The sequence below is a fragment of the Suricata suricatta genome, chromosome 6 (genome assembly GCF_006229205.1).
Source record: "Suricata suricatta isolate VVHF042 chromosome 6, meerkat_22Aug2017_6uvM2_HiC, whole genome shotgun sequence".
In the NCBI taxonomy this organism is placed as follows: Eukaryota; Metazoa; Chordata; class Mammalia; order Carnivora; family Herpestidae; genus Suricata; species Suricata suricatta.
The window spans coordinates 30695163-30721835 of NC_043705.1; the positions used below are offsets into that span (position 1 = coordinate 30695163).

Sequence of the window (26673 nt, forward strand, 5' to 3'; positions counted from 1 at the left end):
GAAATACACAAAACTCCTAATACATTTTTTTAAAGGCCAACATCTCTCTGTCTAGGTTATTGTGTGTTGAATGATTTCAGATATTTTAAGCTTGTTTAAATATAAGTACAAATGACTTCTAGTCAAGAAGGTAGTGTCAGTGTTAGTCTATTCTGAAACTTCTCTTCTCTCTGTCATTCCAAGTCCATAGAGATATGTAAAATATGGGAAGAAAACAAACTAAAAATTTGTAACTATACTCAGAAACAAGATTTTAGAAGTCTGGACTAGAAATGGATCATGGATACACAGCTGAAGCTATAGGCCCAAGGAGAATTAAGGGTTTAAAAAAAAAAAAACCTGGGGTGGGACACTGTGGGGGCTAGGATGTCAGTTTCTGTGGGGACATAGGGACTGAATACATTACAAATAGAGAGGCCAGTAGATCTAGTCTGCTAGATTGAAGCAAGGAACTGAACCTTAGTGCCCTAGCTATAAACAAAGATGGGGGCAGTCAGGAACTCCAAGAAACTGTCGTTGGTTGCAATTAGAAATTATCTACTTATTCTTGGTAGAACGAAGATGCAAACGTTAACACTGTAAATAAGAACTAGGAGGGCGCTAGTTTTTGATTTAGTGAGCAGAACTGAAATAACTCCATGAGACTGGAAGTTTAAGTTGCTGATGAAAGATCTGCTTCTGAAATGGACTTTAAGCATCAGATTCAGGCAACTTTCAAACCATCTGATGAAAAGGGATAAACCTGTGGATGGAAATAAAAGAAACAACTCCCATGCAAAATAAGCTTTTCACATAGAAAAAATTATGAAGTTCAAGACCAAATCTACATTGAGAGAAGTCCAAATGGAAACAAACAAAAAGTTAGCAAAACAGTAGAATACAAGCCCAGGCAATTGAAATAAAAGACTTATTTTAAACTATAACCAATAGCCATAAAACAGTGTGAGAAAAAGAAACAAAAGTCAGCAATTATGAATTAACAGAAGGGTATGAAATAAAAAATTTAAACTTTGGGGGGAACATTATGGAAATAAAAATTCAATATATATGTTAGGTAATATATTGGACACTGTTGAATAAAAAATTAGTGATTCATGGTAAAACAAGAAATAACACAACATAGTGTAAAGATAAAGAAATGGGAAATATGAAAGAAACTGAGAGGAAGGGTAGATGGAGAAATTCTGCCACACATCTATTTGAAGTTTCTGAATTAGAGGACAAATGCAAAAGAGAGGCAATGTTTGAAGAGCTAATGGTAGAGAATCTTCTGGAATTGAAGTTAGACATGAATCTTTGATTGAAAAATTAATCACTAAACAGAATAAATGAAGCTGTAGAATTTGAAAGATAAAGAAAAGTGTCTTAGAAGCTACTAGAGGGAAAAATGCATTACTTCAAAGGAACAGCGATCAAACTTTTGACAGCAGACTCTCATCAACAGTAATAATCACAGAAGACAATGGGAAGTAATATCCTCCAAATACCAAGAAAAAAAGTAGAGAGAGTTCTGTATTCAACCACTATTCCAGAGAAGGAAAAATAAGCTTATTTTCAGATCTACAAAGAATAAAAGAGCTTATCACCTCAGATCCTTGCCAAAAGAACTACTAAAAGATATGTACATCAATAAGGAGAGAAATATATCCTGGAGGAAGGCGTGGGATACAAGAAGCCACGGTAAGCAAAGAAATTAGTAAACATATTATAAATATAAATTTATAGATACAAAACCTAAATTTTTATGCTTAAAACCAAAGTGATACCAGAATTCTAGGCAGCAATAGCATGAAATTCAAAAGGATGTGTTAGAACGTGGAAAAGCCACACTAGAACCCTTGTGTTGTTCAAGAGAGGAGGATCAGGTACTGAAAAACTTGCAACGTTTTTTTTTTTTTCTGAAAACATATCAGTGATCAGAACAAATGTAAACCTATTGGACACAGTTAAAGACAGAGTTTGAATTAGATGAATAATACCAAAATCTAGCAAATTCTGTTTTGGGGGGATAAATCTAAAGCCAGTGATAGGGAATGGTGGACAAAGTGATGGAAAAAGTTATGTAAGGCGTATTCATACGAGATGAAGTGGAATTTTAAGCAAAAAGCATTTTTAGAGATAAATGCTCCTCCAACTGATAATAACAGCCAGTTACTAATCAGTAACTAATAATCTACTCTCTAAGTAAAATAGAAAATTACAAAGTTACAAGAAAAATAGATCTAAATTTGTGGTGATAGGATTTTTTCCCATTTACTTCTGTATGAAAATGATCAAGTAGACAAAACACTTGTTAAGACTAGAAAAATCAAATTTGCTTTTTTTGATTTTTTTTTTTAAGTTAGATTGCGAGTGAGGGTGGGAGAGGATCAGAGAGTGAAAGATTGAGAGAGAAAGAATCTTAAGCAGCCTCCACGCTCAGTGCAGAGCCTGATGTGGGGCTCAATCCCATGACCCTGGGCTCATGACCTCAGCCAGACCAAGAATCGTACACTCAACAGACTGAGCCACCCAGGTGCCCCAAATATGCCCTTGTAAATAGAACATTGTTTCCACTATATGAACTATATATTCTTTACCAACACAAGGAGCATGTATAAAAACTGTCCATCTTTTAGGCCACAAAAAGTCTTTAAAACAAAGTTATTAGTCATAGGGGACTACATTTCTTTGGTCTATATCACTTTAAAATTCCAAATCACGGATATAAAGTTCTTTTAAAAATCCTATACACCTGTAAAATGAACAAAGATAATTTTACATAGTGCATGGGTTAAAGATACAATCATAGTCATAATCATAGTAATAATTACAAGGAAGTTATCACAAAAACTATACATCAGAACTTAGGTAAGAGGATGCAGCTAAAGTGGTCCTTAGAAGAAAATTTTTTATATTAAATAAAATAAAATGAGGCTAAAATAAAATATATAAAATAAAATAAATGAGGCTAATTAAAGAACAGGACAAAAAAGAAAGGAAATGATAATTATAGATAAGCAAAATTTATAGAATAGAAAACAACAAAAAATAGGGATGAAAAAATACGCAAGAAAAGCAAAATTAAAAGCTGATTTAATAACAAAACACAACTCCTGAAATAGATAAAATAAGGCAGACTATTTTAAAAAGGGGGAAAGGCACATGTAAATGATAGAAATTTAAAGGGAGTTCTATGATACAGTAGAGATCTTTAAAATGTATAAGGCAGTCAATCATATGAACAATCAGTAAATTTAAATGCTTACATGAGATACTGATTTTTTCCTATGAGTATATAAATTACCAGAATTGACTCATGAATAAGAAACCTCAGTAGAACAATAAGTGTTACACATTGAATCAGTAATTTAAAATCATTTATCCAATGAAGGTAAGAAGCCCAGATGGATTTATAGGTGAGTTTTACCAAGTGTTCAAGGAACAAATAAGTACTTTATTATTCTAGAGTTTTTAACCCTGGGAAATAATTTTCTATTTATGAAAGGAAATGGTCATAATTTATATCTTAAAGTTTGATTGATCTTGAACAAATATTGGCTGTGCTAACAAACCCAGCATTCATATGTTAGTATATATAACTTTGATTCCTATTTTGGGGTGGGCGGGGCAAAGGCTGTTTTTAAGTTTATTTATTTAATTTGAGAGAGAGCATGAGTGGAATAGTGACAGAGAGAGAGAGAGAGAGAGAGAGAGAGAGAGAGAGAGAGAGAGAGAGAACTCCAGGCAAACTCTGCACGTGTCAGTACACAGCCCAGTGCGGGGCTAGAACTCTCAAACTGTGAGATCAGGACCTGTGCTGAAATTAAGAATTGGATGCTAACCGAGTAAGCCACCCAGGTGCTCCCCACCTCATTCCTGTTTTAAAAGAAGGATTTCATGGTCAGATATTTTTGGGGCAAAATGGTATATGTTGTGGATTTACATTATTGATTTTGGATGTGAAATATTATAATACATTATAAAGTTGGGGCATTGTTTTATCAATCATTTTCTCAAACATAATTATGTTTCTCAAAACAAAGAGTGTAGGTATATATTTATGGGGAGGAAAATAAAATAGGCAACTTTTCATACCTTTTATTTTAGAAATTTTGTTAGTATGTTGAATTTTGAAATTTGACTTGGGGTGAAGATCTTGGGACTTTACTTTTGTGATCTCTTTTAACAGCTGTAGTAGTTTGATATATGCAGACCTAACAGTTATTTTAAAAGTTTATTTTAAAGGAGCGCTTTCAAAATCTTTTGCCTTTGCTGTTACTCACAGGACCTAGTTACTCTAATGGGTGTCATTGCTAGGCTTGAGAGATAAGAAAGGTAAAAAAGGAAAAATGATGTTCTTATTGCCCACCCATGTTCCAATAACAGTGTATTTATTATCTAGTGCAGATAATGAATGTCTGACTCTTGGTTTAGCTACTACTCTTAATTTCTTGCTAAATTAACTTTTCTTTCTCTTATTTACCTAGTAGAAAATTAAAACATTCAGTACTATGAGAGGGAAGATTTGAGAGGTTACTTACACTTAAGTTCCTTCCTGGTAAACTTTTCTGAAGCACGTCTTTGTTTTAGACATTAGGTATATAATGGTAAGCAAAAATGGACATGACTACTATTCTTATGGGGCTTACAGTTTAGTGGACGAGACATGTTAGCCAAATAGTTATACAAATATATGATTAAAAGATGAAAGAGTGGTTCATATAGCTACATCCATACAGATGGTCCCCAATTTATGATGGTTAACCTAGGAGTTTTTGACTTCACAATGATGCAAAAGCAATATGCATTCAGTAGAAAGCAACTTCGAATTTTGAATTTTGACCTATTCCTGGGCTTGCGTTATATGTTAAGATACTCATAATGCTGGGAAGCAGCAGTGAGCGGCAGCTCCAGTGAGCCACGTGGTGTCGGGGAAAAACCACCAGTGTACTCACAACCATTCTCTTCTATGCATAGAACTATTTTCACTTTCAGTACAGTAGTCAATAAATTACTTGAGATATGAAGTACTTTATTATCAAGTAGGGCTTGTTCTTGATTTTTTCCAACTGTGGGCTACCGCAAATGTTGTGCGCATGTTTAAGGTAGGCTTAGCTAAGCTATGATGTTTGATAGGTTAGGTGTATGAAAGTTAGTTAGTTAGTTAGTTAGTTATAGGTGTATTAAATTTAGTTAGATCGTTAGTTAGTTAGTTAGTTAGAGGGCTCAAGTGAGTGAGTGGCAGAGAGAAGAGAAGCAGGGCTCACCCGAAGCGGGGCTCCTGCTCACCTGATATAGGGCACATGCTCACCCGATGCAAGAGTTGAACTCACAAACTGTGAGATCATGTCCTGAGCCACAGTCAGATGCTTAACCAACTGAATCACCCAGGTGCCCTTTAGTGCGTTTTCAACCTAAGGTATTTTCAATTTAGAATGCGTTTATCCATGCGTAATCCCATCAAAAGTAAAGAAAGATTTATGATAGCCAGAGTGATTGAGTCAGGAAGTTTGTTGAGGTCTACCTTCAGGAAATAACAGTTGGTTTGAGATCTGAAGGCTCTAAAGGAGCTAATAGGAAACCATTACAGTGAAGAAAGAACAACTTGAGCCAAAGGGCCCTAAGTCACAAGTGGAAATAACAAATTGTCAAAGGAGCAATTTTTTTCTAGTGTGTAGTTGATTGCATTGATAATTCAGAAAAAAGATGGAAAACTGAACAACTTTCTAAGTCTTTCTGAATAAGATCTTCATAATGTAGATTACATTTTGTTTAAGTAAATTTCCAGAATGTTAGATTTACCTACATTGGAATGTAAGTTCAAAATTCATTCCAAAGTCAAATGATTTTGACATTACCAATATTATCCATCTTCTGTATCTTAAAGTTAGAAAAGTTTGTCATATCAATATGCATAACAATCAAGAAGTCAAAACCTAAATTAATTTTTATAAGAGATAGTTTCCATTCGGTTGACAATCTACTTATTTCTCATTGTTAGTTTGCCTGTGTTGTAGATTTGGTACAGTTATGTGAAGTGACTAACTTGCATCCGATTGGCAAAGCACACTTTTTTTAAAATGTACTTTGAGAAAGAGAGTGCACCCACACATGCGAATATGGGAGGGGTGGAGACAGAGATACAGAGAGAATCCCAAGCTGGCTCCATGTTCAGCACAGTGCCCAAGGAGGGGCTACATCTCACATGTGTGTGATCATGACCTGAATTGAAATCAAAAGTTGCATGCTTAACCAAATGAACCACATAAGGCACCCCAGAGCACACTATTTTTTTAAGTTGACTCTGTGGTAGCTAAAGGATTCTACATTAATTAGAATAGAGCTGAAGTAAAGGTTGAGTTAATCACTGTTCTTTATTAAGTTTTTCTTAGTAGCAAAAGAGGACCAGAACAACAGAAATTAATGTTTGCATAGATAATCAAAGAGGGAGGGGATAGGTGAGTGAACTTTTCATGGAAGCAGTTTATCAGCTACATTTTAATACTTAGATGAATGTAATAAGTGTTTACAGTTCTTCCAACAGGACTACTTAACCATATAAGCAAGCTCTTTTTAGTGGCATTTGATATTTGGATGGTTGGAGGCTGTTTTATCATTCACTCCTCGTGCTGGCAAACTTCCTAAAAGGAACAGCAGTCTTTCTGCTATAATAAAACTGTTGCTTTTGCTTTGCAGCGCTCTCATATTTAATTTCTACTCTAAAAAATGTCTGTTCATTGGTATATATTTTTTCCCTTTACTCTTGACATGCCATCATGTTTTACTTTAGAGACTGGTTTCTGCCGTATGAGAGAGTTCTTATTGGCTTCTAATCTTTAGGATCACAGTCTTCCTGCTCACCTGTAAGACTAAGGTTCTTTTTTCACAATTCATAGGAATAGCTAGGAAAACATCTTTTTTACATTACAATTAGAAAAATGCAGCTATTTCGCTTTGAGGATCAAATCGTATTATCTTTAAATGCTGTTGTTTGGTATGCAAAACTGAACTTGCCCTTAAAGTTACACCATCTAGTGTTGACTGAAATTAATCCTACATTTTGTAGGAATTGAATTGGGTAGTGTAAGTGGCTACATTGAATAAGTATTAAATCTCTTATTTCTTATGTCACTTGTGCTATGTGTTTAAAATAAATGGTTAATGAATGGGCACTGATGATTTTTTGTTTCTTTAATAGGAACATGAATCTGAAGGTGGAAGGACACCTTTGATGAAAGCTGCAAGAGCTGGTCATTTGTGCACTGTGCAGTTTCTTATTAGCAAAGGTGAGGAAAGTACAAGTCATTTGTAAGAAGGTGTAATTTCTGGGGAAAAAAAATCCTTAACTGTTGTTTATGTAAAAGTGACTTTGCCTACAGTATAAGTATTGTATTCTAGTCCTTTTTTAAAATACTTTTTAAAGTTAATTTTAAGAGAGAGAGAGAATGAATGCAAGTGGGGAGAGAGAGAGAGAGAGAGAGAGAGAGAGAGAGAGAGAGAGAGAGAGAGAGAATCCCAAGCGGGCTCTGCACTGTCAGTGTGGAGCCTGGTGCGGGGCTCAGACCCACAACTGGGATGTCATGACCTGAGCCCAAATGAAGAGCTGAACATTTAACTGACTGAGCCAACCCAGTGCTCTATATTATAGTCTTTAATTGCTGTTTTTTATTTAGTAACTGTAGGTTCATTAGGTACTTATTGGGATTTTTCTGTATTAGTTTTGAGTTTGAAGTTCATCAACCAATAGCGTATTATTGCTCCTAAAGGTTGGAAAAGCCAAATATAAAACATCTAGCTATATTTAGTAGATAGAGTATTATTCAACATTTAATGATAAGGAAATTCTGCTCGAAGGTAGGGTGGGGAGGAATGGAAGAAAGTCTGATACTATTATTTTTTGTTCAATTGAATTAACCAAGTATGCAAGGGTGTTATTTATAATTTTTCTATTCCTCTAGAGATTATACTATTAAAATATACTTAAGCAAAGAAATTCAAATGATGGATGAAGAGGTAATTCAAGACTGTTTACTATAAAAAAGTGAAACACTGCTAAAGCCATATTAGGTTGAACCATGTAAAACTGTCATTTTATATATAAAAATATCAGCAATTGCATTTGGTTTAGCCTAACTCTGTGTATAGCGTTAGAGGTACTCTGGCATCTAATGAAAGATCCTGGGATAGGATGCTAAAATGCAAGGAAGGTCTTGTTCAAGTGATGTTCTGTTTTATGAAATAAAAATTCTGTATAAAAATAAAAATTTTATATCTACATTCCAGTAAAACTTGGACATTTTGTGCCATTTAGAAAGCAGTATAATATTTTATCATTTTAAATATACTACTTTTCCTCTTTAATTGGATACAACTAGGTTTCTTTTCTTTTTTTTTTTAATTATTTTTAATGCTTATTCATTTCTGTGAGAGAGAGTGCGTGCGTGCGTGCGTGCGCACAAGCTGGGAGGGGTAGAGAGGGAGACACAGAATCCAAAGCAGGCTCCAGGCTCTGAGCTGTCAGCACACAGCCCGCTGCAGGGCTTGAACTCGTCAGCTTCAAGATCATGACCTGAGCCGAAGTCGGACGCTTAACCAACTGAGCCACTCAGGTGCCCCTTAGGTTTATTTTCTTAATCTCACATTTTTGCTAATCAAATAAGGCATAGCTTTACCTAAGGTTATAACATAGTTTGTAAAAGCAATTTACCTCAAAGATACTGAAGTAATAATAAAGAGATGTATAACCTTTGGAGTTCTCTCATGCTCCTTTACTAAGGAAGTTATCTAATCATACCCAGTGACAACCCTGCTAAGCATGTAATCAGGCTTGTCAGGAGGAGGAACACATTGATTATAGGTTTTCTAGGCTATAGTAAATGCTAAACAGGTCTACATTCTAGATTTATTATTAACAACTTTAAAAATAATTTCATGTTGCTAAGGTAAGAATGTTTATTGGTGTGTCTTGCCCTTCCCAAAAGGTACTTTTATATGTGTTAGGATTAAGTTCAGCTGGATATTTCTGAAAATAAAATAAATTAATTATAGCAGTTTTGCCCATGGGTTTATTTTTCTTTTCTTAAGTTAAGTCTAGAATTAAAGGAAGAAGGAATATTGTTACTTACAGTCTTAACTAGCTTGTTGAGACTTTTGTGCAATGAAAAAGGTAGTTGAACTAAAAACCAGTTCTTTTTTATAGAGGTCCAAAATGATTTATCTAAAAAAGAGGCTAAGATAGGATTTTGCATTTAGACTTTTCTTCAGGTCATGTTGAACAGTGCTTCTGAACAACTTAATAAATAGCCTTTTTGGAATTCTTATCTTCTCTCCATATCCAGGTTCCTCTGACTCTTAAATTACACAATATGAAGAATTATATATCTCTTAAATATTATTTTTTAAAAATCTGTTTTCTCTACTTTGAGACCTGGCTTTATTGCCACATTCTAGAAGTAGATAAAAAGTGTCTTTGAAACATTTTGAGAGTTACATATAATAATATTATTTGATACTTTCATTAACCTGTATATATTCATTCATCTTAGTTTTCTGGATTTTCCATTTTAAAAGTGATATTGAATGACCAAACGACAGCTAAACGCAACATTGTGGATGAATCTCACAAATATTATATTGAGCGCAGGAAGCCAGACACAAAAGAGTACACTGCATGATTTCATTCATATAAAGTTCAAAAACTAAAACCAGTTTGGAAGTCAGGATAGTAGTACCATTGGAAGGGTGGGTAGTGACTGGACACAAGGTGTGGGACTTCCAGTATGTGGATAGTGTTCTGTTTCTTGATCTGGGTGTTGGTTACTCAGGTGTGTTCACTTTATGAAAATTTTTCAACTATACACTTATGATTTGTTTGCTTTTTTTTTATCTATGTCGTACTTCAAAAAAAAAATCTCTAAAGTGATATAATTATCTGTGACCTTGCTTGATTCCACCTTTTTCTAATATTGCTGTCTGTGTTTCTTTGAAGGTGCCAATGTGAATAGGGCTACAGCCAATAACGATCATACGGTAGTGTCACTGGCTTGCGCAGGAGGTCACCTGGCAGTTGTCGAGCTACTGTTGGCTCATGGAGCTGACCCTACTCATCGACTCAAGGTATTCTACTTAAGAATAAGTAAATAATTTTTATTAAAAGATAATGAACCTATGTTTGCCTTGTCTTAGTGTAATTATTCATTACTGCTTATAAATGAGTGTTGGTTGTAGACAGATTGCCAAGAAACTAAATGTCTATAGCAATCATAAGAAGAAATTTACAGATAATTAATTAATAGTATCAACTTTTCTCAGGATGGCTCTACAATGCTCATTGAAGCTGCAAAAGGTGGCCATACAAACGTTGTTTCCTATCTGTTGGATTATCCAAACAATGTTCTGTCAGTTCCTACTACAGATGTGTCTCAGCTCACCTCACCTTCTCAAGATCAATCTCAGGTAAAGTAAAACAAAGCTGACTTATAGAGTCGTCAAATTGATTGGAAGTTTTTGTTTAAAATTGGTTTTAGGGGCACCTGCCTGGCTTAGTCAGAAGACCATACAACTCTTGATCTCAGGGTCATGAGTGCTAGCCCCACGTTGGGTGTAGAGATTACTTAAACTTTAAAAATAAATAAATAAAATCAGATTTAAAGCCTTTTTTTTTTTTTTTTTTTTTTTGAGAAAGAGACTGTGAGTGGGGGAGAGGGCAGAGGAAGAGAGAGAACCCCATGCAGGCTTCATGCCAGTGAGGAGTCTGTTCTGGACTCAATCCCATGACCCTTGTATCATGACCTGAGCTGAAATCAAGAGTCAGATGCTTAACTGACTGATGTACCCAGGCACTCTAAAATAAAATTAGTTTTAAGCAAAATGCATTTGTTTTTCTTTTCTATTACATACTGAGGTAAACATGATCCTAAATTTTAAGGTTTATTTTCTTCAAAAGTATATGAAAATTTCTTATTATCTTACTGGGGAAAAAAAAACCTTTTTACAAAACACTTAATACCAAATGTAAATATAAAATTTCCAAGTTGTTATCTTATTACAGGGTTGTTTTTAATGAATAAATTAAGCATAATCTTGAACCAAGAGATAGGTTCTTCCTGAGTACCTCCCAACACAGTATAATTATTCCAGAGATAGCTACTTTTGCCAACCAGGGTATAGTTAACTGGGATATATGCACCAGAAATTCATTAAATTAATTTATAAGTCTACCTACCAATGCGGAGTGAATGTGGAGTATACTAAGTATACAAAGCTCAGTGAAGTCTTAAATTCTTTTCTACAGTGTTTTCCTGAGAACTGCTAAAATACCCCAATTTGGGGACTGTGTTGGCATTTCTTTTTTTTTTTTTTTTGACCCATACAGAATGTGAACAAGGGTAAATTGGCCAGTCAATATGTGACTTGTACTCTTAGCTATAATCAGAACCAACAAGGCCCCAACACAACTTTCTCTCTAACAAGAAAGAAATACTAATTCTCTTTAGCTTAAATCATTCACTGCTTATAGATTACTGGAGTTTATACAATTCACTATTCACTGTTCTCAGAAATTATTTCTTGGTGAGGCTTGCTTTTTTTTTTTTTTTTTTTTTAGAAACAAGTGAATTTGGGAGCATATGAATAAAATCTAAATTTCTAAATTTCCATTTCATTTAAGGGCTTTTATTCTTTGGTCTGAGATGGTATTTTTTTCTGAGTTAACTTTTAGGTTCCCCGTGTACCAACACATACACTTGCCATGGTTGTACCTCCGCAGGAAACTGACAGAACATCACAGGAGAACTCTCCTGCCCTTTCAGGAGTACAAAAAGGTTAGTTATTGAATTATTTTCCTTAAAATGGGTATTTTATCACCTAATTAATGATTTCACAAAAGTACTTTAAATGGTACACAATAACTGTGTACCCAGGATTAATTGAAGTAGGTAGTTCTGACAAATGCTAATAGTCTTACAGATTATTTGTAAAAGAAAGAACATAAATACTCAGAAAAGTGACGTGTAATTTTCTTGTAAACATACTGCTAGTTGGAGTTTTCATCTTGTACAGATGAAACTATTTAAAGAGCATATCAGGTCATTGATTATATTACAGTAGCAAACATTTATCAGGGATTCATTTGCATTTGACAATTTTTTTGTTGAACAGTAGTAAAGTGTGAGGATTGAAAATGTGTGTTTGCTGTCAACTTAAGTCTTAGTAGCACTGATTCAACTCAGGGAGTTAGAAGTTAAAGAATTATGTAGTTTCTTTCATGTAATGCTAAATATGGTGGGTTCACATATGTCATGTGAATCTGGGCAAATAACTATCAAAAAGGATATAAATAATATCCAAGTGAATATTAAGAAGGAGCATATACTATTTAAAGGACTCAAATTTATGAACTTTGATATTTTCCTGCTGTCTTCACTTGTAGATAGAAAGTACCTTCACTTGATAATCGTGTGTAGTTGTCATATCTCTGAAATAAAGTAGGTAATATGTAAGGTATTAAAAACTACATAAAAATAAATCTATGAGCACATTTCATTCAATATATGATAACCAAGGTATAGATTTTTGAAACTTCAGTGAGGTGTGTAATTTTATGTTAGTATCTAATACTGTGATTTGAGGAAAGTGGGTTAGAGTGGAGTACAATAGCCACAAACAGAAAGTAGAGTGTTGCGGGCCTTGACCAAGGATTACTTCATTTCTAAACTATTAATTTCAGAGGGCAAATATCTGCAGTCTTCTGACTTAAGTTAATTATGTAGTTTTCCACTGGACACCTAGCTATTCAAACAATTCAGAAAATGAGGACTACTATTTTTTAAAGACTACTATTTTTAATCTTAACAAATAAAAAGCAAATTAAGCATGTACTTGTTAAGGAATCTGAGTGTTCTGACTGGCAGCCTTTAGTAAAATGTTTAAACCTAAATGTCTCTGTTTTTATTATTTTTTTTGTTTGTCTATACATTGTCGAAGACTATAGTAACTTTGGCTAAGGAAATTTAGTACTAAATAAGAAATGACTTAAAAATTGAGTAATGACACAGAGCCACAAAGTCATCAAGAAATAAGCTAGGAAGGACATGAAGTATGTACAAAGAAGAAGTAAAACATTTTAAATTCAGATTTAATATGTAAGACAACAGAAACATTTGGATAAGATTTCTTTAAGTTGATGCTCAAGTGAGTAATCATACTTTTTAATTACTGAAATATCTTTACTATCTACTTATCTTCAATCTGATGTTTTGTTACTTACTGAATAGCATAAAAATGAACTAATGTTTTAATTAATCTTTCATTTTACTAAATTACTAGAGAAGGAAAAAATTAACATTTGTATTTAGACCCTTGGGTACTTGATGTTGTCAGCTGCCCGGTGGCATTGCCCACCTAATAGTTCTTTACGTAGAATCAAACTGTGATAATCCACTGTATTAAGATGTTATTTTAATATAAATCATGTGCATCATAGAGTATTATATTATTATGAATTAGGAAAAATTAGTTGGTATTGTAAACGTACATACTGAATTATCCAGATAGATAGGAAAACCTATCTTTAATTATGGAATATATACTAGTACTTTTTTCTCTCTAAAGTGTCTTTTTCTCCTCAAAACTTCTCAGTTAGTCTCTAAAGAAGTTTCTTTGAGTGATGAAATCTCTGTTTGACGCTCGTGTTTTTATTTCTTCTAAGTCCATAAATTATATGTGTGCATGTGTGATTAGGGATGGAGGAAGAGTTCTTATTGTCTATGACTCTCTTCCTTTCCTAGAAAAAAACTTTTAAGTTTTTAGAACATTTTACTTATGTCTGAAGTCTTTTTATTATCCATATCTATATCCATCTGAAACATATTCATGCCCTTAAAACTTACCCAGGTATTTTCAGGTGCCTGGCTGGCTCAGTCGGTTCAGTGTCCGACTTCTGCTCAGGTCAAGATCTCAAAGTTAGTGAGTTTGAGCTTCTGGTAGGGCTCTCTGCTGACAAGTCAGAGCCTGAGCCTGCTTAGGATTCTGTGTTTCCCTTGCTTTCTGCCCTTACCCCACTCATGCTCTGTCTCTGTCTCTGTCTCTCTCTCTCTCTCTCAAAATAAACAAACATTAAAAAAAAAAAACTTACCAGGCATTGTATATATTTTCTTTCATGATTTATGTGCACCATTTGCCTAGGTTCCATCCATCTTGACCCATATTCTCCTTTATTAGGCAACTAATCTCATTTATCCACGGTTGGTTTACAAAGAATTCAACATTGTAGGTGGTATCTGACAGAGGCCTCAAGATCACCTCTGTAAACAAAATGTGAAACCATGTGATTGTGTATGCTCAGTTTCCTAGCATTATTTAGCTTTATTGACTATAGTTTTGAACATTCAATTGGGAAAGGATACGTAAGTAATATCAGCCTTTTGCCCTTCCAAATCAGTTTTGTAAATAAATTTATTGATTAAAACCACTGTTGCATCTAACTTATTTGTCATAACTGGTTCTCCAGGGATTCTAAAAGATAGGACTCATAATTAACTTCTGCAGGTTGTACAACTTAGAACTAATTCATCGTGAAACATTAAAATGATGTCAGGATAAACAACACATCTTTTGTGTGCACCTCAAGCCATCTTGAGGAGTAATTTCTTTTCTCTGAAGTCCGCCAGCACTTTATGGAATCTTCCTTCAGACTCTGTTCACTCCTGCTCCTTCCCCTCCCCTTGGACTTTAAGTGTAGAAAGAAGATTGAGTTAATTATAGTCCATTCCTGCTGTTTTATTGTCATGGTTCTTCTTTTGTTTTATTTATTCTCTTTTTTCCATCTTCCCATTCCCTTACTTCCCTTGTAGACAATCATTCTACTGTGTTTGACGTGAGTTCTTTTGTTCTTACAAGTTCTTATAAAATGTTTACTACTTTGCGTGCATTTTTAATTTACATGAATAGTATTGTGCTACAGATCATGTTTTATTTTTCTTTTTTTACTCAACACTGTTTTAAAGATCTATCCATGTGTCTACCTCTAGATAATTCCTCTTGGCTGTGCTTCACCCTGTATATCTTCCTTTTTTTACTTCTCCTTTTCCAGCGATGGGTATCCAAATTGCCTCTCATTCCCCACCACCACAGATAATGCTGTGATAAAAGTCATGGTACAGTCCTCTTATGGATGTGTGAGAATTTCTTTGGGATACAATCAGGAGCAGAATTACCTGTCTCAGGAATGCATGTTTATCTGACAAAGTGCCACAAATTTGCTCTCCAGAATGGCTATAGAAGTTTACACTCCCACTAGTAATGCATAAGCGTGCCCATATTTTATTATACACTCTCTGTCCCATTTCCATGCCTTCTAACCCTTGACTTAATGCTTACATTTGGATTTGTATATCTTTATCTCCCCTTTTAGACTGTAAGCTCCTCAAGGGCAGGGTTTATGTTGCTCATTGTTGTATGGCCTTGCTTGTACTAGATGCTCAGATATTTGTTGAGTAAATTAATGTTGCCAGGCTAAGAATTTAGATTATTCAGAAGACAAAAGAAAATTATTAAGAATTGTTTTAAGAAGTGAGACATTGTAATTAAAGAGGATGTGTAAAAAATGAAGAAGTACTATTCTAGAATGGTTCAGAAAAGCTCGAAAACAAATTTGAATATAAACTAAGGAATTAACATGCTGCTTTGTATCCCAGAATTGTTTATTGGAGTAGGTTACGTGAAAAGTTCTCATTTTTATATCAAATCAGTAAAATTGCATAGAAATTGTATTTTAGTGAATGAAATTAAGCATTCCTCTGGAAATTTTACTACTAATGTTCTCTAGGTTAGCAAATTTCCATGTAGTCATGCTTATGTGGATTTGCATATGTCCAAATTTAATGTCTTTAACATATAACTGTTGGAATAAAGGCAAAAGGTTGAATTAATCTTTTAGGATGTTACACAAATGCTCTATCTTTGGACATGCTTGGTTATCCTTACTATGTGAAAGATGTGTAGCATGCCCTGTTACTTTGGGAAATTTTGAGATAGAAATTTAGGCAGAAACGCAAAAGGAGTCTTTTCTAAGATAGTGGCTTTCATTTTTGACACATTTTGACTGGGACGATAACAGGAAATATTTTATATTGAAACTCAGAACACAATATACATCTGTTTATCCAAATAGAAATTCCTTTAGATAATATATACTCTACTACACTTGATGTCCTATGTTATTTTCAACTGTACTTCACCAATCTTTTCTTTTTTGCCATTTAAGACCCAGTTGGGTGTGCTATTTAAAAATCATTCTAGTAAGATGCTGTGTAGTAATATGAGAAAGCAAGGGAACTGTGGAACAGTGCTTACATTTCCATAGACAAAATCAAGTAAGGAAATATGAAACCAAATTCAGAACCATCTGTATGTCCTGTAATTTTACCTTTGGCCATTTTTTTTTAATGTTTTATTTATTTTTGAGACAAAGGCAGAGCGTGAGCAGGGAGGGGCAGAGAGAAAGGGAGACACAGAATCAGAAGCAGGCTTCAGGCTCTGAGTTGTCAGCACAGAGCCTGATGCGGGGCTCGAACCCACGAATGTGAGATCATGACCTGAGCCGAAGTCGGAGGCTCAACCGACTAAGCCACCCAGGCACCCCACCTTTGGCCATTTTTTATTGAACACTATACTATTTTATACACAAAAATAATTGATGGAATTAAACTCATTTCAATAGTAAACTGAATTTTTGGCAAGTGTATGTCTACCTCATTCCCTTACTGCACCTAAAAGAAAAGCTATGTTCAAAACCATCTCTGTATCATGGTTTCCTATTACAAACTCTTAGTTTTCTTATTGGTAGAAAACGGAAAGCTGAGGAAGTAGGATAAATGCCAGACCAAAGAGTTAGATGTTGGCTTTACCTATAGTCCTAAAGAGTACTTTATGATGTCTCTCACTGCTACCAGGATTAGATTTAATTTATTGTATCTGACAGTGGGAGATGTTTTAAAAAGGTAGAACTCTTATTTTCTGGTATCTTACACAACTTTTCTCCTACCTGCTAAAATTTTTGTTGCCAGGAGGACGCTTGTTACATTCTCTGTTCTTCCCAAACATGGAACGTATTGCTTTAACTTCTAGGAAAAATTAGTTGACATTATTTGTGTTTCACCAACTTGTTTTATTCTTGATTTATAGCTTGTATTAGTGCTTTAATATGTAGTTCCACACTCCCACTAACTCCGTGATTATAGATACTCAGCCACTGACTATTGTGGGAAGAGCTGCATTTGTCCATTATTTTCACCATCCTGTTCTTCTTGCTACGTATGTCCTGGGCTTATAGTCTTTATATTCAGTTAAGTACGTTACTTTTAGTAATCTGTACTTAAAGCTTCTTGCATCTTATTTGTTGACAAGATAAGGCTTGAGGTGCCTGGGTGGCTCTGTCCGTTAAGTGTCTGACTCTCAGTTTTGGCTCAGGCCATGAATTTGAGCCAAGTGTTGGGCTTTGTGCCGACAGCACGGAACCTGCTTGGGATTCTCTCTCTCCCTCTCTCTGCCCCTCCCCCGTTCACACTGTCTCTGTCTCTCTCAAAAATAAATGAATAAATGTTAAAATAAAAAAGATAGGGCTTATTCCTCTAAGTACACTAGCATGTTCTAAATAAAATTAATGAACATTTAAAGGAACATTCATTCTTTGCAGAGCTACTAAATTGACTCTGCTGATGTTATTGCCTTTCTTAGATGATTGAAAATTTCTTTACTGGAATATCAGATGTCTACATTGCTGTTTGTGGCAGTAAATCTCCTTTTTCTTACCTGTTGATTGTTATAAGGTACTTGGAACAAATAAACCAAGCCATGAATTCCTGTAAGATATTATAGTAGTTATTAAAGTTATAATAGCTTTTGCTTGGGAAGATTAAAGTCTTTACCCATCACTTAGCTCAGATATAAACTGAATATGGGCAATACATTTTGCTGAGGGTTGCTTTCAAAGAATAATTCTTTTACAATGATTGCAATCATTTTGAAACTGTGGTATCCTGACCCTGTTAAAGTTAATGTCTAGAGGGAAAACTGTTAGACTTTTTCATTAATAACATGTTGCAGATGCTTGAAGTACATGCAGTTTTGAGATCTTCAATTCCAGAAAAAAAAAAAAGAAAGACAGAAAAGTAAGGGGAAAAAAACAGCTGAAGCTCTGATATTTTTGCCTTAATGGTCTCTTGTAATTCAGAGTATTTTATTTTTTACATTTATTTTTGAGAGACAGAGCTAAAATGGAGGAGAAGCGGAGAGAGAAGGAGACACAGAATCCAAAGCAGGCTCCAGGCTCTGAGCAAACGTTCAGCACAGAGCCCGATGTGGGGCTTGAACCCACGACTGTGAGATCATGACCTGAGCCGAAGTCAGATGCTTAACCGACTGAGTCACCCAGGCACCCCAGTTCAGAGTATTTTAACATCAAATACTTTTTCCTTTGGACCTGAGAATCACTGGATGGTTCTGAGAAACATTGGATGGTTTTATTTTTTTAAATCTTAAGTTACTTATACTATTCATATATGTTGACTGCAATTCAAAATAGTAGACAACTATTTTTTACCCAGATCTTATTTTTAAAACAGGTCTTTTGTTGTTTAATTTATATACCTTAAAGGTCCTTCACTTTAAGTGTACCGTGCAGTGAGTTTTAGTAAATTTACAGAATTGTGTCACCATCACCACCATCTAGTTTTAATCTCTATCACTCTGAGATCTTTCATGCCAATTTGCAGTCAGTCTTCTTTCTCACTACTATAAACCCAAGCAACCACTACTTTCCCTTCTTTCTGTATCAATTTGCCTTTTTTAAAATAGATTTGATATAAATGTAATTGCATAATAAGTAATATTTTGTGACTGTCTTCTTTCACTTAGGGTAATGTTTTCAAGGTTCATCCCCCTTATAGAATGTGTCAGTAGTTTGTTCCTTTTTGTTGCTGAATAGTCCAATTCTCCCTACACAGGAAAATTAAGCCTTGAGTTTGCCTCAAAGTAGTTACTGTATATTTTTTTCCATTCTTTGTCCCTATATTAGAATTGTTAGTGTTGATAATTATTTTTGATGAGGGAAGTAATATACATGCAATCCACAATCTTAAAAGAACATACATTTACTTCATTTTAAACATACACTGCCAGTATGAAAAATCCTATACAAGAAGCCTGATTTCTCCTAGGTAACACTCATTGTTTCTCTCAGAGACTCTTACATGAAGAATTTTATTTAAACTCAAGAATAATTGGCTTTGTGATTTAGTTTAATAGAGTTTTCAGGTAAAGAAATGCTAAAGACTTATTTAATGGAAATTTGAGAAGGAGAGGTCTTGAAAAAAGTGTGATTTCATATTATATTTTAATATAACAAGACCGAGGTTTTGGCCACTTGAAAAACACTTTTTACTACTCTGATTTACAAGTTACAATTTCCTATAGTAACCTTTACGTGCACAGTTAATATTATGAAGAAACAATTGGCAAGTTAAGCTAACACTAATGATGTCCTCAACACTATTTTGACACTATTTTAGATTTGATGTTCTTTAAAAGTCCAATTTAATAAGCAAAGTCCTGAGATTCTTTCCTCTTTGATTTCCTTTCTCCCGGCCTGTCTTAATTTCCAGAATCCTATCCTAAAGATCTGATTTTTTTATTAAAAAATTCACATTTTTTTGCATTGGCAACATCCCAGTGTGTGCTATGTGAAATAGAGGAGTCTAGTCCTTAAATCTGCCTCCCATTGGTGTGAATCTCTGAACACTCATTCTCCAGTATCAGTTATAAAGGTTTGGGGAGGGAGGTCCGTGTGTGGGGGAGGGGGAGCTGACTTTTTTTTTTTTTTTTAGCATGGCACTTTTTCAAACATTTTTCATGTGCTTAGGTACATCCAAGCAGAAGTCCAGTTCCCTGCAGGTAGCAGATCAGGACGTACTGCCACCTTTTCACCCTTACCAGCCTTTGGAGTGCATAGTAGAGGAGACTGAAGGCAAGCTGAATGAACTGGGACAAAGAATTAGTGCTATTGAAAAAGCACAGCTTAAGTCACTGGAGTTAATTCAAGGTGAACCTCTGAACAAAGATAAGATAGAAGAACTTAAAAAGAACAGAGAAGAGCAAGTCCAGAAGAAGAAGAAAATACTGAAGGAACTGCAGAAAGTGGAAAGGCAGTTGCAGATGAAAACACAGCAGCAATTTACCAAAGAATACTTGGAAACCAAAGGTCAGAAAGACACAGTATCTCCACAGCAGCAGTGCTCTCATAGAGGAGTCTTCCCAGAAGGGGAAGGAGATGGTAGTCTCCCAGAGGATCACTTTGCAGAGTTACCTCAGGTTGACACACTCTTATTTAAAGATAACGATGTTGATGATGAGCACCAGTCTCCACCATCGGCAGCACAAATTGATTTTGTCCCAGTCCAGCCTTTATCATCTCCACAGTGTAACTTTTCCGGTGACTTAGGTTCTAATGGGACAAGTTCTCTTGAACTTCAGAAAGTATCAGGTAATCATCAGCTTATAGGACAGCCTCAGATTGCTATTACTGGACATGATCAGGGGCTGTTAGTTCAAGAACCAGATGGACTAATGGTTGCAACTCCAGCCCAGACGCTTACCGACACTCTTGATGACCTGATAGCAGGTGGGTTAAGAAATATATCTGTAATAATTTCTCTTTAATATGTGTGCTCAACTTCTTTACACAACCCTCCAAAAACACCAACCTGGTACTTTTCCATTTTAGATCTATCTTTGTAAAATTACTAATTCCTGGAGGTGTTTTGTAAGTGAATTTAAGTAAGCTAGACAGCACTAATACACGAAAGTGTGTTTTCCCCTCTTTTTTGTTATTTCCAAGCAAAGAAATAAAGTTGCCATGATCTTTTATTTTAAAGATTTGGTATCAAAACCATCCTGTGGGGGCACCTGGGTGACTCAGTTGGTAGAGCATGCAGCTCTTGCTCTCCAGGTCATGAGTTTAAGCCCCACAATGGGTATATAAAGGTTACTTTAAAACAAATAAAAACACACCCTGTGTTGTATCTTGGGTAGGAAGTCTCTAAATAGAATTTCTTTGTAGGCTTTAGAGATAATCACATAAGATTATATGTTAAATTTTCATATTGATTTTCATATGTGGACATTGTAATTCTAAATCACTTGGCTTTTTCTATGTTTATAATTATACCAGATTACTTTAATATTTCTAATTTAAAAGGATGTTCAGAGAAAACTATGCATTCCATGTTCTTGTATCTGTGGTCAGAAGATTCAGATGACTCTGAAGTTATCATCAACTGGATGATGCTTTGGAGATTGGGATTTTCATATTTATTATCTTGATGAAGGCACACAGACAAAGACACCACACATACATACAGGAAAAGAAAAAAAGAAAGGCCTGATAACCTTAAAGTATATGTTTCTGTTTATTGTTGTGTGGAAAATTACAACTAGATATGAAATGAGGTGCACAAGTTTACTTTCCCTTTCATTGTCCTTGCAGCAGTGGGAAAACAGTGCAATTAATCATTTACCTTCCTAAAGATGGCTGGTGAATGTATCACCTCCATGAGAGCCCAGTTCAGAAATGCAGCCAGAATGGCTGTTGACAGTGGATGAAGACCAAGAACTAAGATGTAGCTGGAGTGATATTCAAAGGCAGGCCAGTCCTCTGTCTCTTGATTGCAACATTTTTTTTCCCTTACTGTTGTCTGTTTCTTCTTGTCATATTCTCCTCCCCTCTTCCCATCCCAATTATGCTATCCCAGTTTCCTTCTTTTGTGAGCTTTTAGCCTTCCTAATCTTTACTGAATCTTAATAATGTGGAATAAGCTTACTCGAATCAGGAATTATATTGGGCTTGTGTATGACATTCAATGGTTATAGAATTGTGATACTGCCTATGAGTGTCCTCTGATACGTAATTAGTATCACTGTGCAGAAGAAGAATATCTTATTTCCCCAGAAAGAATGAAAATGCTGGGAAAGGTTTTAAGGAGTTAGATTCTTAATTCTTTAGTTTGAGTTTTTGTATCTTCAGCCAACAGCTACTTAACTCAAATTAACTTTGTGTCATTAGCATTGAGCATTGTTATAAATTATGAATAAACTCTTAGAGTTCATTTATAGTTCTAATTTCTCATATAAGCAGATATTTGAGTGTCAAGCACAATTTTGAATAGTAATGAAACCAATCATGGGAATAACATCTTTAAAACTTAGGATTCTATAAGTAGCATTATAATGTTTGTAATTACATACTCAGTTTGCAGTTATGAAAATTGCTCTACATTATTACACAATCTAGTTTTGTTTTAACTTAGAACCTGTCTTTTTTTTTTTAAATAATGTAGAAACAACTCAAAAAGAACTTGAAGATACTAACTTTATGTAGCATTTATGGCTGGTTCTTGCACAGGAGGTGAAATTTTATTTCATTGAACTATTGTTGAAATGGACTTTTATAAAGTTCAAAATATTTGTTTAGAAACATCTTTTAATTATATATGTTAATATAAACTAAAAAATTAATTTCTGTTAGACATTAGTCTAGTGATAGTTGGCCTATCATTTTGTACAATATTCTTTTATTAACAAGCTTTCACATATAATCAGCCAATAAATACAAAAGTTATCTTCATATAAAAATTTTCCATTTTTATGAAGGTTATCTGTTTTAAAATATATAGCAATAACTACATTTTCTTTGTTCAGGATGACAAACTATCTCACTTAAAATTAAAAAATGTTATTTTATTAAGTCCAAGTTTCTTTTAATTTTCTTTATTGAAGGTGAAAGAAATTAGACAAGGATAGATTAGGTGAATACCTAATTCTACAATTGCATGATATATTAATGTATCAGTATGATTATAGATCAGGCCAAAGATTCATAGGTCTTATCCAAATTAAATCTAGTTCTCATCCCTTGTATCTAATAAAGGAGAATACTGTATATCTTACAATTTTACTTTAGAAAATATCTGTTATATAACAGCAATAAATTTCACTCTTTAAGTATAAGAGTATTTTTTCTTTATTGATGTTGTGGCAAAATATGTTCATGTAAATGAGTTGGTTAGATAAGTAATTTAGTAAGATGGTGCCTTAGTATTTTAGGGTATAGCCTTATATGTGTCATACTTGATGCAGTTCCAGACAGAATGTATGTAAACTCTTGATTGAGAGCATGGTTCTTCAGGACCTTTCCTTATAAAAGTAAGTTGAGCTTTTAGAAGTTATCATAATAACAAATGATTCTCAGCTCAAATGTATAGATCTAAGATTTGGAAATCTAATGAAATTCAAAATGGCTTTGAGCATTGAGCATTTCTAGAAACATCTAGTAAAAATTTTATTATTAATATATAAAGAAGATTGATTAAAAGTCAACTAATACCAATTTATTCACATTTCTTTAGCACTTACCATGTACTAAACTCTGTCCTTAATACTTTGTATACATTATCTCATAGCTATTTATAATAATCTTATGAAATAGGTAAGTAGAACCTAACTACTTTCTGTAGTATAAACTTAAGAATAAAAAGATAATTAGGAAATCTTATTTTTGAGAGAATTTGTAATAAAATATCTTTAAATAATTTCTTCTAATAAAGTTACTATTATACAAAACATTATGGGAATTTAATTTTTTAAAACTCTCACAGAATATTTTATGTATCCCTAGTATCTGAGATTTTTATATAGTAATGTTTATTACTATCTATACAAAACCATCTTAAATTTCATAAAGAATTAAGTAGAATATGGCAGTTAGTTCTTCTATTACCCCTTTTTAGGATTGTGCATAAATTTAATTTGAATTGTATAGCAACTCTTGTGTTAATAATCTGAACTAGTCATTTTCAGAGACATTTCATTCAGAGGTAGGAAATGTTTTAGGATTTATGAAAATGTAATAGTCCTGGTATAATTTTATGTTAATAAAACCTTTATTCCACATGTACTTTTTAAATCTTGCTACTTTCTATTCTTTATTGCTTTTCGTATGTAATTAATCCTATTAAAGTCACTTTTGTGGAATGTTTCTGATTGTCATTATTGCAAGGAGGAAAAAATGTTTCTAGGGTAATGTCATACAAAAATGTACAATAGTTGATGTAACAACACATTTTTGTTAATAGCTGTTAATGCAGAAAAGTATTTTTTAAAAACCATCTCTGTGAAGAAGTCTTTTTTGTATCACATCTGGCATAGTGCTCTAATCAGTTATTTTAAAATTTTAAGTATCTGGTTTTTATAATAACAAAAAGATAACATGGATAAACAACATTAATAATGATTTTTTTTAAAGTAGTAAGGTATATGTTAATAATTATGAGACCACTGTTAAAAGCTTATTATTACAGAGAATCTGCATATCATTCTTTAGTGTCTTATTTTCTAGAGCTATTTTCCAAACATTTCTGCTATTTTTAGGAGGTATAACAAAATACGATCTGCTTTTAATTTGTTGATGACACAAATTTTTAAAACTTTGTTTCCATTGTAATGTTCTTATAGGTGAAACAAAATATATAATAATTATTCCTATTTATAACCATGGTAGAAGCTATAGAAATTTATATGGCTAAGATGATTTTATTATAGTGGGAGGAGAGTGGGACAGCTCATAGAGAAAAATATCTGAACATCTTAAGTTTGCTTAAGTTATTTAAGTTATTTAAAGAAGTAGTATACTAAACTTAGTCATTTATACTTGTGAATGGTATCCTTGATTAGGATCCAGTCATATCAAAATTCTAGAGACTAAACATTCTCCATCACTTGAAATGCTTACATTTTCTGTTGAGACCTATGTTTTTGACTTTTAGTCTAGGTAAAAGAAGGTTATCGCCATCACTGAAACTTTGTCTTTTTTAAAAATATATATATTATTAATGGTTATATGTTTTATTCTTTTTTTACTTGAATGAGTAATGTGTTTTTATTTTTCAGTACAGTGAACAATAGTACTGAAAGTCCTTATAAAATATCTGATACTTACATTTATTGAGCACTTAACATGTGCCAAACACTGTGTGTTTTAAATCCTTGTTTGTTCCTTACCTAGCAGACAACTCATAATATCCCCTCTGAGATAGGTCCCATTTCTCCCTCTGTGTCATATGAAACATAAGAAATATGCAGAGACATAAAGATATAATGTCAGTTAATTCAGTTTTCAAACAACAGACTGAGATCTCTAATAAAAGTTCCAATGTTTATTTTAAAAATAGTTTTATTTTCAGACATTGATGCATCTTCACAAATTTTAAAAGTAAATATTGAATTTTAAAAACACATACTTTCTGCTATTTATGTGAGAAATATTTTAACTTGCTCTCTCCCCACTTCTTTTTTTGCATTGTCTTCAGGATGTTTTTATCTAATTACCTTTTACCGACTAAGATACAAAATTTATTTTTTATTGGAAACTACTTTTTCCCTATTGACAACATACAAGGCTATCATTTATTGTATATGCACTAAATAATGGGCACCATGCTAATAAATATTTTACCTGCATCATCTCAAGTGGTGTTTCCAACAGTATTTCAAAGTAGGTACTATTATTATCATCCTCATTTTACATAGGAGGAAAATCAAGACTCTGTGAGGTTAAATTTCTTGCCCGAGATCAGAAAGTATTGGCACTGGGATTCAAGCATAGGTCCGTCTGACTCCAAAGCTTGTGATTTGACTGCTACATTATATTTCTGCTATAAAAGTTGCTTTTTTTTTGTATGTTTTTCTGTATACAAATGACTTTACTCTTTTAAGTAGCATTCAGCAATGTGAATATTGTTTTTCAGCTGTGAGTAGCAGAGTGCCCACTGGTTCAAACAGTTCCTCTCAGACCACAGAATGTCTTACACCTGAACCCTGTTCACAGTCTCCAAGCAACGTGGCTTCCCAGTCTGTGCCCCCTGTGTATCCTTCAGTTGACATTGATGCACATGTGAGTAGATTGCTTTACTTAAACTCATTTGGAAAAATCTGATTTTTTTTGTTTGGAAAAGAAAATTATTGTACATTCACTGTGAAAATAAGTATTAATTGCTCTTCAATTGATAACCCATTATAAACAAAAACCAACCTTTTTTCCGTTTAGACTGAGAGCAATCATGACACAGCATTGACATTAGCTTGTGCGGGTGGTCACGAAGAACTTGTGTCTGTACTCATTGCACGAGATGCTAAAATTGAACACAGGGACAAAAAAGGTAAGACGTCAGTCAGAAGTAAAGCCTGAGAGTTTTTTTCTTGGGTGTATGTTGTTTTAGAAAACAATTTTTCTTTTTTAAATGTTTATTATTTTTGAGATAAAGAGAGTAAGAGCAAGCAGGGGAGGAGCAGGGAAAGAGAGAGGAGGAGGATCTGAAGTGAGTTCCGTGATGATATTAGCGAGCCTGATACGGGGTCCGAACTCATGAACCTTGAGAACATAACCTGAGTCAAAATTGGATGCTCAGCTGACTGAACCACCCAGATGCCCCGAAAACAATTATTTTTTTTATTATCAGTAAGTAATTCCTAGATTATCTCTGAAAAAGATGAATAAACAAGGGTGCCTGGGTGACTCAGTCGGTTAAACCTCCGACTCTTGATTTTGGTTCAGGTCATAATTCTCATGGTTCGTGGGTTCAA

At 33.9% G+C, this 26673-nt stretch overlaps 1 protein-coding gene across 3 annotated transcripts in view; it reads left to right on the forward strand.

The window, feature by feature from the left end:
- Positions 1-26673, forward strand: part of LOC115294286 (ankyrin repeat and KH domain-containing protein 1) — a 122198-nt gene that overhangs the window by 71125 nt on the left and 24400 nt on the right. For all 3 annotated transcript variants that reach the window (XM_029942052.1, XM_029942054.1, XM_029942053.1), the window contains 7 exons: positions 7181-7268; positions 9971-10098; positions 10294-10437; positions 11702-11804; positions 19901-20659; positions 25839-25984; positions 26138-26249. In XM_029942052.1, the coding sequence (XP_029797912.1) occupies positions 7181-7268; positions 9971-10098; positions 10294-10437; positions 11702-11804; positions 19901-20659; positions 25839-25984; positions 26138-26249 (1480 nt within the window). The remainder of the gene's footprint in view (positions 1-7180; positions 7269-9970; positions 10099-10293; positions 10438-11701; positions 11805-19900; positions 20660-25838; positions 25985-26137; positions 26250-26673) is intronic.